Consider the following 13,441-nt stretch of genomic DNA (forward strand, 5'->3'; position numbering starts at 1 on the left):
GTACGGGTGTCACGGTTAAGAGGAGAAGGCAGGAAAATGGGGTTAGGAGGGAGAGATAGATCAGCCATGATTGAATAGCGGAGTAGACTTGCTGGGCCGAATGGCCTAATGGCTCATTCCAATTGATCCACAATTTACAGGAGGGAATCAAATGTGATTTTGTAAATTTGTCGACAACACAAACCTGAGTAATCAAAGAGTAACTCAGCAGGTCAGGCAGCAACTCTGGCAAACATGGACAGGTGACGTTCTGGATGAGTCCTGCTGTGGAATAGGAGAAAATTTAGTTAAAGTAATTAGAAAAAAATTTCATCCTAATAACCAGACTTCTGGTTGGTAAAAGCCAGTCCTACCAGTTGGCCTCTCTGTGGTTCAAGACCCACAAAACTTGTTGCCTCTTAATTGCACATTTCAAGAGCAATTAGGAATGAATTTGAATTTGAATTCTAATTTGAATTGGATTTTGAATTCAAATTTGAATTGAATTTGAATTTGAATTCTAATTTGAATTCGAATTCGAATTTGAATTCGAATTTGAATTCGAATTTGTATTTGAATTTGAATTTGAATTTGAATTTGAATTTGAATTTGAATTTGAATTGAATTTGAAATTGATTTTGATTTTGAATTTGAATTTGAATTTGAATTTGAATTTGAATTGAATTTGAATTTCTTTATTTGTCATTCAAAACTAGTTTGAACGAAATTTAGTTACCATGCAGTTACAACACCAAAAAAGCAACAAAAACACACAACTACATAATTCAACACAAACATCCATCACAGTGACTTTCCTCCAGGCACCTCCACACTGTGATGGAAGGTAAAAAAGAAAGTCTTATCTCTCTCTTGCTTCTTCACCCATGGTCGGGCAGTCCACACTACAGCAAAATGGGCAATAAATTACCAGCAGCAGACACGTGCCACGAATGAAAATTAAATAAACTTGAGGTGTGATGTATTCACCATCAAGAATAAATGATCAGGAATTCATTGGAGCATTGGAGCTTATTCAATGCAGTTTAGTTTAGTTCAGTTTAGTTTAGAGATACAGCGCGGAAACAGGCCCTTCGGCCCACTGTGTCCGCACTGACCAGCGACCCCCGCACATTAACACTATCCTACACACACTGGGAACATTTTACACTTATACCAAGCCAATCAACCTGCAAACCTGTACGCCTTTGGAGTGTGGGAGGAAACCGAAGATCCTGGGGAAAATCAACGGGGTCACGGGGAGAACGTACATACTCCATACAGACTGCACCCTTAGTCGGGATCGAACCCGGGTCTCTGGTGCTGCAAGTGCTGTAAGGCAGCAACTCTACCCGCTGCGCCACCGTGACCGTCCTGGAGGTTCTGCGCAGTTGAATGAGAAGGTTTTGGAGATGTGTACTCCAAAGACGTACAGGTATGTAGGTTAATTGGCTGGGTTAATGTAAAAATTGTCCCTAGTGGGTGTAGGATAGTGTTAATGTACGGGGATCGCTGGGCGGCACGGACTTGGAGGGCCGAAAAGGCCTGTTTCCGGCTGTATATATATGATGATATGATATGATGATGTGGATGATCCTATTGCAAGCGCTGTAAGGCAGCAACTCTACCACAATGCCCAATCTATTGACAAGTTGTTCCATTAATTTCAGATTACATGTATGGGCCGCTGAAGTTCTCTCGGTCTGACTTGGTGGCTCTCACCATCCAGCATGGCCGGGACATTGGGCTTCCGACGTATAACGCAGCGAGACGGGCCTACCAGCTCCAGGCCATCAGGTCATGGAGCGACATTAACTCCAACCTCATGAAGGAGAACCAGGAGGTCAGTGACTCTTCCATGAAATTCCTGCATCTCCCAGTGTGTGTGAGTGCTATTCCACCCTACCTTTCAACTCAATATTCCCAGTGGATCAGCTTTTGTTTCATTACTTTCCTGCGATATTCATTATATTATGTTTATTTGAAAGCAAGATGTTATTGTTGAAATTTCCCCAATCAAAGTGTTTATTTAAAATGAAGGTAGACACAAAGTGCTGGAGTAACTCAGCGGGTCAGGCCTCATCTCGGGAGAGAAGGAATGGGTGACATTTTGGGTCGACTCGAAACGTCACCCATTCCTTCTCTCCCGAGATGCTGCCTGACCCGCTGAGTTATTCCAGCACTTTGTGTCTATCTTCGATTTAATGAATGAAAGTTTATTGGCCAAGTATGTGCATATACAAGGAATGTGCCTTGGTGCTCCACTCACAAATGACAACACAAACAAACAGTTAACAATTAAGAATAAAGCATAACCACATCAAAACAATAAGGATACACCATTATGGTCTAAACATGTGGGTGGAAATAAACCAGAGCAAAAAAAGGACTACAGACTTTGGTTATTGATTAGAACTATCACTCGTGGGAAAAAAAGCTGTTTTTATGTCTGGCTGTGGCTGCTTTGACAGTCCGGAGTTGCCTTCCAGAGGGAAGTGCTTCAAAGAGTTTGTGGCCAGGGTGAGAGGGGTCAGAGGTGATCTTGCCCGCTCGCTTCCTGGCCCTTGCAGTGTACAGTTCGTCAATGGGGGGAAGGTTGCAGCCAACAACCTTCTCAGCTGTGCGAACGATGCGTTGCAGCCTCCGGATGTGGTGCTTGGTGGCTGAGCCAAACCAGACCATGATGGAGAAGGTGAGGACAGACTCAATGATAGCAGTATTGAATTGGACCATCATTGCCTGTGGCAGATTGTGTTTCCTCAGTTGCCGCAGGAAGTACATCCACTGTTGGGCCTTTTTGACTGTGGAGTCAACCACATTTTTAAACCAGCATCTGCAGCTTTTTTTCCTACCTGTTATTTAAAATCTTGCACAATTTCTCTGACTGCATCCTCTGACTTCATATGCCTCGTTGTCACCTTCCCATCGTTCACAATGATCTATTCTACATTTTCCTTGAACATCGTGCCTTTTGATGTCTCATTTTCACACATTCCCCTTCCTTATCTCTGTGTCTCCCTCACCCCTGACTCTCAGTCTGGAGAAGGGTCTCGACCCGCAATGTCACCCATTCCTTCTAACCAGAGATATTGAGTATAGAAGTTGGGAGGTCATGTTACAGTTGTATAAGACCGCATTTAGAATATTGTGTTCAGTTCTGGGCACCATGTTATAGGAAAGACATTGTCAAGCTTGAAAGGGTTCAGAAAAGATCTACGAAGATGTTGCCAGGACTAGAGGGTCTGAGCTATAGGGAGAGGTTGAGTAGGCTGGGCCTCTATTCCATGGAGCGCAGGACGATGAGGGGGGATCTTATAGAGGTGTGTAAGATCATGAGAGGAATAGATCGGGTAGATGCACAATCTTTTGCCCAGAGTAGGGGTATCGAGGTCCAGAGGACATAGGTTCAAGGAGAAGGGGAAAAGATTTAATAAGAATCCGAGGGGTAACGTTTTCACACAATAGTCAATAGTCAATAGTCAATTTATTTGTCACATACACTATTGACTGTTGACTATTGACTATTGTGTGAAAACATTAAGGGTGGTGGGTGTATGGAACAAGCTGCCAGAGGAGGTAGTTGAGGCTGGGACTATCCCATTGTTTAAGAAACAGTTAGACAGGTACATGGATAGGACAGGTTTGGAAGGATATGGACCAAACGCAAGAAGGTGGGACTGGTGTAGCTGGGACATTGTTGGCCGGTGTGGGCAAGTTGGTCCGAAGAGCCTGTTTTCACACTGTATCACTTTATGACCTCCCCGAATCCTCCTGCCTCTTCAAGTTATCCAGGGCTGTTTCAGTAGCAATTCCGGCGCTCTGGCAATCCGAGTGATCTTCACTTTCCTTTGCTTTACAGATCATTAGCAAGTTGGCCGAGCAGTACGGGCAAGACATATCCAACTTGGAGCTGTGGCCGGGGGGCCTGTTGGAGAGCAACGAAGGAACGGACGAACTCTTCACAAAAATCATGATGGAGCAGTTCCAACGCATTCGAGACGGAGACAGATACTGGTTTGAGAATCAGCAGAATGGGTACGAGTCGATTGCTGTGTACATTTGCGTTCGACGTTGGATTTATTTTATTTTAGAGATACAGCGCGGAAACAGGCCCTTTGGCCCACCGAGTCCGCACCGACCAGCGATCCCCGCACACTAACACTATCCTACATCTGCTATTTTTAATCAAAGACGTGCAGATTTGTAGGTAATTGGTTTTGGTTAAAATATTGTACATTGTCCCCAGTGTGTAGGATGGTGTTTGTGCATCGCTGGCCGATGCGGGCTCGGTGGGCTGAATGACCTGTTTCCACGCTGTATCTCAAAAGTGCAAGTCTAGCTCGTGGCCATCCCTATCCACAATGCACCTGGCCAGTGTTCACAGAAGGCCTCGGTTTGTCAAGGATCCCCTTGGTGGCCGCGTGGCGTTCCCTCTCCAGGGACCCCCCGGGAGCGGGCACAAGTTCGGAAGAGGGGCAGGCAGTTGACTCGGGAAGAACTCTCAACTGGCTGAGGCCTGGACCCCTACACGGTCATCCTGGCCAGGACTAGCAGAGAGTCTCCCCCCTCCCACCCCACCCCCCCCCCCCCCCCCACCTCACCCCTCCACTGATGGACCTTGCCCCTCGGTACTGGGTGCCCAAAGATCGGGGGCACGGGGCTGAAATGCACCCAAAACATCAGGTTGGTCCTTGGTGTTGGTGTCCATGGAGGATTACTGTCCTATAAGCTGCTTTAAGTCCTTTAAAGGCCTAACTGCCTAATTTAATCAATCTATACACTAAAACTCGTTTGTTTGTTTGTTTGTTCCTGAGCTACAGCCAAAACGGTACACGATAGCGTTACAATTCTAGGCCCACCTTACTCACCGTCATCTCTTTGGTGCTAATGGGAGAAGTTTCATTGAAATTGGTGTTATATTTTTAAAGTTATCACTTTTTTAAGTTTAAATCTATTTCCCAGGGAGGGAGTCAAGTCAAGTCAATTTTATTTGTATAGCACATTTAAAAACAACCCACGTTGACCAAAGTGCTGAACATCTGATTAGGTACTAAGGAAGAAATGAAACACACAAACATAACAGCACATACAAAACAGTTCACAGCGCCTCCTCAATGAGTCTCAAACGCTAGGGAGTAGAAATAGGTTTTGAAATAGGTTTTGAGCCTGGACTTAAAGGAGTCGATGGAGGGGGCAGTTCTGATGGGGAGAGGGATGCTGTTCCACAGTCTAGGAGCTGCAACCGCAAAAGCGCGGTCACCCCTGAGCTTAAGCCTAGACCGCGGGATAGTGAGTAGCCCCAAGTGGGAGGGGGGAGGAGGGAGGATAAAGGGGGTTGAGAGGGATGGAGTGGGGGGGAGGGGAAGTGGGGAGGGGAAGGGGGGTGAGGGGGCGAGGAGGGAGGAGGGAGGGGGGAGAGGGGAGGGGGGGAGGAGAGCATACTGCACCAATACAGGAGAGGTTTGGGCCCAACGGGTCCACTTGGTCTGGTACATTTTAAACTTTGTAAAAATCCATAACAGCATGTATTGTCACAAAGGTGGCACTGTGCTCCTCCTTTTGGCTCCCCTTTATATCTTGGCAACGTCAGTCAAGTTATCCCTTGGGCTAATGTTACACAAGGGCAGCTTGCTCATGGACTTGTGAGAGACATCACGATGCAAAAGGAGGCCATTCAGCCCATCTTGTGTCTTGCAATCTCAAGAATCGCCAGCAAACCTGGTCCCTTCTTCCAACAATGACCATACAACACAGCTTGGGAACTGGCCCTTTGTCTCCTAATATCTGCACTGAACATGATGCCAGGTTAAACGTGTCCCTGCCTCCACGCGATCCAAATCCCTCCATTCCATGCATATCCATGTGTTTAGTTTAATTTAGTTTAGTTTAGAGATACAGCGCGGAAACAGGCCCTTCGGCCCACCGGGTCCGCACCGACCATCGATCCCCGCACACTAACACAATCCCACACACACTAGGAACAATTTACACCTATACCAAGTCAATCAACCTACAAACCTGTACGTCTTCGGAGTGTGGGAGGAAACCGACAATCTCGGAGAAAACTCGCGCTTTTACAAACTCTGTACAGACAGCGCCCGTAGTCGGGATGGAACCCGGGTCTCCAGCGCTGCAAGTGCTGTAAGGCAGCAACTTTACCGCTGCGCCACTGTGCCTATCCAAAAGCCTCTTCAACGCCACTATTGTATCTGCCTCCACTGGCAGCAGATTTCAGGCCCCCACCACCACTCTCTATGTGTATAAAAACCTGCCCCGCACTTCTCTTTGGAATTTGGGACTTTTAAACTTTTCAACCCTGTCAGTTCTGTGCTCTTTATGAATGTACCTGGTTAAACGAGGCGGGGGATTACGAGCTCAGTGTAAAGTGTAAGCCAGGTCTGAGGAAGGGTCTCGACCCAAAACGTCCCTCATTCCTTCTCTCCAGAGATGCTGCCTGACCCGCTGAGTTACTCCCTCATTTTGTGTCTGTCTTCGATCACGAGCGTTCCTTCTCGTGCTGCAGTGATTTCTGCAGCAGGGAAAAGCCCCTGAGATTGAGAACAATCAACATCCCTTTCTATCGCGTGTTGCGCTCCGCAAAGCAAGGTTGGGGCTCGGCTTTGCGTACTAACTCATACAGGGCAGGTTGTGAAATCCTTTGACAGAAGACTCTCGGAGATCTAAACAGACTGTGGAGCTGTTAGACTTTGACCACTGAAGGTATGCTTGAGTACTCTAAAAAGCTTTTTGGCAGTTTTACAGGCACGAGAGAGGAGAGCCTGGAATGAGTCCACTTTATTAGTGGGGGCACTGCCTGCTCTCGAACATCCCCCTCGCGATTCTAGTCGGCTATTGGAAAACACTCCACCCCCCCCCCCTCCTCCCCTCCTTCCTCCATTATAAGCGCATTAGAGTCATACTGCCGTGGAAACAGCCCTTCGTCCCAGCTTGCCCACACAGTCCCATCTACACTGGTCCCTACATTTGGCCCATGTCCCTTTCAGGATGGTGACGCTTGATGTGGAACGATGAATAGTTGTGGTGGGCCACCGTCTTGCTTGGTCCAGGATGTTTTCAAGAGAGACTTAGATTTAAGGCTAACGGAATCAAAGGGATATGGGGAGAAAGCAGGAACATGGGTACTGACTTTGGATGATCAGCCATGATCATATTGAATGGCGGTGCTGGCTCGAAGGGCCGAAAGGCCTACTCCTGCGCCTATTTTTTATTTCTCTATGTTTCTATGTTGTCGAGCATAGAGTCATAGAGTGATACAGTGTGGAAACAGGCCCTTCGGCCCAACTAGCCCACACCAGCCAACAATGCCCCAGCTACCCTAGTCCCACTTGCCTGCGCTTGGTCCATAACCCTCCAAACCTGTCCTATCCATGTACCTGTCCAACTGTTTCTTAAGCATCTTGAGTGTTGTGGAAGCTGCAGTCATCCTGGCATGTAGACCATGCCGTCACACATTGGAGAGAGAGAGAGAGAGAGAGAGAGAGAGAGAGAGAGAGAGGAGAGAGAGAGAGAGAGAGCAGGGTTGGTGGGAGGATGAGGTGAGGTTGGTAGTGGAGGGGCAGGTTTATGGTGTGGGCTTGCAATCATGGTGGGAGTGGGTTTCTGTGGCCAGGGAGGGGATGAGCAAGCTGGTGTACCCTCGTCCCGATGGTAGTAGCCGAGATGAGAGCCTGGTCAAGGTACAATGGCTCTTTAAAGGCATTGGATGCCCTTGTGAGGCAGTTTCTTTCCAATAGATCCTCTCTTTGGTGGGTCTTTAGTTTAGGTTAGCGATACAGCGTGGAAACAGGTCCTCCGGCCCACCAGGTCCGCGCCGGCCAGCGATCCCCGCACGTCAACACTATCTTACACCCACTAGGGACCATTTTTACATTTACCAAGCCAACTAAACTGCAAACCTGTACATCTTTGGAGTGTGGGAGGAAACCGAAGATCTCGGAGAAAACACACGCAGGTCACGGGGAGAAGGTACAAACTCTGTACTGACAGCACCCATAGTCGGGATCGAACCCGGGTCTCCGGCGCTGCATTTGCTGTTAGGGCGCAATTCTACCGCTGCGCCACCGTGACCGCCCTAATTATAGTCGTAACCAGACTATAATATACAATCCTCACCCAGAGAGTTGTGAATCTGTGGAATTCTCTGCCTCAGAAGGCAGTGGAGGCCAATTCACTGGATGTTTTCAAGAGAGAGTTAGATACAGCTCTAAGGGCTAACGGAATCAAGGGACATGGGGGGAAAAGCAGGAACGGGGTACTGATTTTAGATGATCAGCCATGATCATATCACGGTGGCGCAGCGGTAGAGTTGCTGCCTTACAGCGAATGCAGCGCCAGAGACTCAGGTTCGATCCTGACTATGGGCGCTGTCTGTACGGAGTTTGTATGTTCTCCCTGTGACTTGCGTGGGTTTTCTCCGAGATCATTGGTTTCCTCCCACACTCCAAAGACGTACAGGTTTGTAGATTAATTGGCTGGGCAAATGTAAAAATTGTCCCTAGTGGGTGTAGGATAGTGTTAATGTGCGGGGATCGCTGGGCGGCGCGGACCCGGTGGGCCGAAGGGCCTGTTTCTGGGCTGTTTCTCTAAATCTAAAAAAATCTGAATGGCGGTGCTGACCTGAAGGGCCGAATGGCCTACTCCTGCACCTACTTTTTCATGTTTTTCCATGTTTTTTCTAACTCACTCACTTCCACTCAAGTACAATTTAAATTTCTGCCTCTGCCGAATGGATGTACATTGATGTTTTGCATTTGATTTAGATTATTCACAGTTGAAGAAATCAAAACAATTCGGGGAACGACTTTCTTTGATGTCCTGGTGAATGCCTTAAACACAAACGAAAACGAAATTCAGAAAGATGTCTTTGTCTTGAAAGCTGGTAAGCTGCTCTGATAACCAAACTGGGGTAAAAACCTTTGATCAATACAATACAATACAATACAATATATCTTTATTGTCATTGTACAGGGGTACAACGAGATTGGGAATGCCCCTCCCATACGATGCAATAAATTAATTAGCTAGTCAGTATTAATTTAAACAACCCAATGAAACAAATTAGAACAGTTTTAAACTGTAATCATGGGTTATTATTGCAAGAGAAAGTTCTGCATCGATCCCTAATTGATTGGAAGACACAGCATGGAAAGGGGTCCTTCAATTCATTGAGTCCGTGGGGAAATTTGCAGAGGCAAATGATCCAACAAACCTGCACGTCTTTGGGATGTGGGAGGACACTGGAGCACCCGGAGGAAACCCACGCGGTCACCGGGAGAACGTGCAAACTCCACACGGACAGCACCCGAGGTCAGGATCGAACCGGGGTCTCTGGCGCTGAGAGGCAGCAGCTTTAGTTTAGTTTCGTGTAGAGATACAGCGCGGCAATATAGCGCGGCAACAGGCCCTCTCGGCCCACCGGGTCTGCGCCGACCAGCGATCCCAGCACATTAACACTACTCTATACCCATTAGGGACAATTTGTACATTTACCCAGCCAATTAACTTGCGTACCTGCACGTCTTTGGAGTGTGGGAGGAAACCGAAGCTCTCGGAGAAAACCCACGCAGGTCACGGGGAGAACGTGACAAACTCTGTACAGACGGCGCACGTAGTCGGGATTGAACCCGGGTCTCTGGCGCTGCATTCGTTGTAAGGCAGCAACTCTACCGCTGCGCCACCGTGACCGCCCATCCCTCGTTTTCTTATTCTCACTCTCACATACCTGTAACAGCTGATGCACAAACAAACCCCCCCCCCCCTTGGAAATGATGCAGTAACTCAACCAGTCAGGCAGTATTGTGGAGAGAAACTGGACAAGGTGTTGGGTCAGTGGTCATTTCTGTTCTTTCCCCTGCAAATGGGAAGGGTACCAGCAGGTGGCGATAGTTCCCCACTACGTACAACCCTGCCCCTCATAAGTTCGCAAGTCATAGGAGCAGAATTAGGCCATTCGGACCCTCAAGTCTACTCCGCCATTCAATCATGGCTGATCTATCTCTGCCTCTCAACCCCATTCTCCTGCCTTCTCCCCATAACCCCTGACACCCGTACGAATCAAGAATCCATCTATCTCTGCCTTAAACACATCCATTGACTTGGCCTCCACTGCCTTCTGTGGCAAAGAATTCCACAGATTCACCACCCTCTGACCAAATAAATTGTTCCTCATCTCCTTCCTAAAGGAACGTCCCTTAATTCTGAGGCTGTGACCTCTGGTCCCAGACTCTCCCACTGGTGGAAACATCCTCTCCACATCCACTCTATCCAGGCCTTTCACTATTCGGGAACTAGACCACTCTTCTTGGTGGTTGTGGTTAGGGTTTTGGTCGGGCCTGTCAACGCAGGATACTTTGAGGGTGGTGCACACAGCAGGTATGATGTCCTGGTGGGTAGAGGGAACCTTTGGTCTCATTATGTTGGTGGGTTCCAAGTTCTGTCTGCTTATTTGTAGAGTTTGCCCCTGTTGACATTGCCCCTAGTGTGCAGGGAGTGCATGAGAAAGTTGGATAACAGAACTCGTGTCAATGGGTGATTGATGGTCTTAGCATGGACTCAGTGGGCCGAATGGTCAGGTTCATTTTTCCATGAAAACCTCAGAAATATTTCTTGATTAGTACGGGTGTCAGGGGTTATGGGGAAAAGGCAGGAGAATGGGGTTAGGAGAGAGATCAGACAATAGACAATAGACGCATGAGTAGGCCATTCGGCCCTTCAAGCCAGCACCACCATTCAATATGATCATGGCTGATCATTCTCAATCAGTACCCCGTTCCTGCCTTCTCCCCATACCCCCTGACTCCGCTATCCTTAAGAGCTCTATCCAGCTCTCTCTTGAATGCATTCAGAGAATTGGCCTCCACTGCCTTCTGAGGCAGAGAATTCCACAGATTCACAACTCTCTGACTGAAAAAGTTTTTCCTCATCTCCGTTCTAAATGGCCTACCCCTTATTCTTAAACTGTGTGGCCCCTGGTTCTGGACTCCCCCAACCTTGGGAACGTGTTTCCTGCCTCTAACGTGTCCAACCCCTTAATAAGGTGTCAATGGGTGAGGGACGGTCTTAGCATGGACTCAGTGGGCTGAAGGGTCAGGTTCATTTTTCCATGAAAACCTCAGAAATATTTCTTGATTAGTACGGGTGTCGGGGGTTATGGGGAAAAGGCAGGAGAATGGGGTTAGGAGAGATGGATCAGCCATGGATAAATGGCGGAGTAGACTTGATGGGCCGAATAGCCTAATTCTGCTCCTATCACTTGCATTCCAGCAGTTCTGAGGGCGAGCTTTACTGTAGAGGTTATGTCTTTATGGGTGAGATTCGAGACAGAGGGCGATCTGCTCTTTCTGATGGTTGTAAAAGACCTTATGTCCCGAGAGGTCATACCAGTGTCAACAAACAGCACATGATGAATAATTATGATATTATCATGTTATAGCTTGTGGATATCCTTTATTACAACAATATATCGCTGTTACGTGTTGCGCGGAACTGCAGATGCTGGTTTAAACCGAAGATAGACGCAAAGAAGTTGGAGTAACTCAGCGGGTCAGACAGCATCTCTGGGAGAAAAGGAATAGGTGACGTATTGGGTCGAGGCCCTTCTTCAGACTAAAGAACTCAGAAGTCTGAAGAAGGGTCTCGACCCGAAACGTCACCTATTCCTTCTCTCCAGAGATGCTGTCTGACCAGTTGAGCTATCCCAGCTTTCAGTGTCTATAAATTGCTGTTATAAGTGTTTTGGGCTCACCTGAGATGACAGAAGGTGCTGTAGAAGTGCAAATGTTAGCTTTGCTATTTTAGAATACAGGTGCTCCTCGACTTACGATGGGGGTTGTGTGCTGATAAACCCATCGTAAATTGAAAATATCGTAGGTGGAAAATGCATTTAATACACCAAACCTACAGAACATCATAGCCACCTAACCTACCCAACATCAGAGCCACCTAACCTACCCAACATCAGAGCCACCTAACCTACCCAGCATCATAGACACCTAACCTACCCAACATCATAGCCACCTAACCTACCCAACATCATAGACACCTAACCTACCCAACATCATAGACACCTAACCTACCCAACATCATAGCCACCTAACCTACACAACATCATAGCCATCTAACCTACTGAACATCATAGCCACTTAAGCTACCCAACATCATAGACACCTAACCTACCCAACATCATAGCCACCTAACCTACCCAACATCATAGACACCTAACCTACCCAACATCATAGCCACCTAACCTACCCAACATCATCCACCTAACCTACCCAACATCATGCCCGTGGCAGTTCCCAATCGGTGGGTGACTGGGAGCCGCGGCTCGCTGCCGTTGCCCGGCATCACCAGAGAGTATCGTACCGCGTAAGCCGCTGCCGGTGTGAGCAGCGCACAGGTCTGCGAGTCTGGGAAAGCCCAGGAAAAGATCAAAATTAAAAATTCGAAGTACGGTTTCTACTGAATGTGTGTCGCTTTTCCACCATCGTAAAGTCAAAATATCGTAAGTTGAGGAGCATCTGTAACGCCGGCAGCACGGTGGCGCAGCGGTAGAGTTGCTGCCTTACAGCGAATGCAACAACGGAGACTCAGGTTCGATCCTGACTACGGGCCCCGTCTGTACGGAGTTTGTACGTTCTCCCCGTGACCTGCGTGGGTTTTCTCCAAGATAGACAATAGATAATAGGTGCAGGAGGAGACCATTTGGCCCTTCGAGCCAGCACCGCCATTCAATGTGATCATGGCTGATCATTCTCAATCAGTACCCTGTTCCTGCCTTCTCCCCATACCCCCTGACTCCGCTTTCCTTAAGAGCTCTATCTAGCTCTCTCTTGAATGTATTCAGAGAATTGGCCTCCACTGCCTTCTGAGGCAGATAATTCCACAGATTCACAACTCTCTGACTGAAAAAGTTTTTCCTCATCTCTGTTCTAAATGGTCTACCCTTTATTCTTAAACTGTGGCCCCTGGTTCTGGACTCCCCCAACATTGGGAACATGTTTCCTGCCTCTAACGTGTCCAACCCCTTGATAATCTTATACGTTTCGATAAGATCCCCTCTCATCCTTCTAAATTCCAGTGTATACAAGCCTAGTCTCTCCAGTCTTTCAACATATGACAAGATCTTCGGTTTCCTCCCACACTCCAAAGACGTACAGGTATTTGGACCTGGCGTCCAGGTTAATTGGCCAGGCAAATGTAAAAGTTGTCCCTAGTGTGTGTAGGATAGTGTTAATGTGCAGGGATTGCTGGGCGGCACGGACCCGGTGGGCTGAAGGGCCTGTTTCCGTGCTGTATCTCTAAATCTAAAAAAAGCTTTAAAAATCTAAACGCAGAGTAGAAGCGGGAAGGATGGGGCAATGTGGTGGTACAACTCCACAGTTCTGTAATACCTGGTGGTGTTGGGAAATCCCCCAACAAATCCTTCCTGATCTTCCAAAGAGAC

The 13,441-nt window shown here is 47.7% G+C and overlaps 1 protein-coding gene across 1 annotated transcript in view; it reads left to right on the forward strand.

The window, feature by feature from the left end:
• Positions 1–13,441, forward strand: part of LOC144610865 (dual oxidase 2-like) — a 78,953-nt gene that overhangs the window by 13,605 nt on the left and 51,907 nt on the right. Inside the window, exons 7-9 of the mRNA XM_078429834.1 lie at positions 1,647–1,819; positions 3,836–4,011; positions 8,757–8,875. Coding sequence (XP_078285960.1) covers positions 1,647–1,819; positions 3,836–4,011; positions 8,757–8,875 — 468 coding nt within the window. The remainder of the gene's footprint in view (positions 1–1,646; positions 1,820–3,835; positions 4,012–8,756; positions 8,876–13,441) is intronic.

This window comes from Rhinoraja longicauda, chromosome 38, assembly GCF_053455715.1.
Source record: "Rhinoraja longicauda isolate Sanriku21f chromosome 38, sRhiLon1.1, whole genome shotgun sequence".
Taxonomy (NCBI): Eukaryota; Metazoa; Chordata; class Chondrichthyes; order Rajiformes; family Arhynchobatidae; genus Rhinoraja; species Rhinoraja longicauda.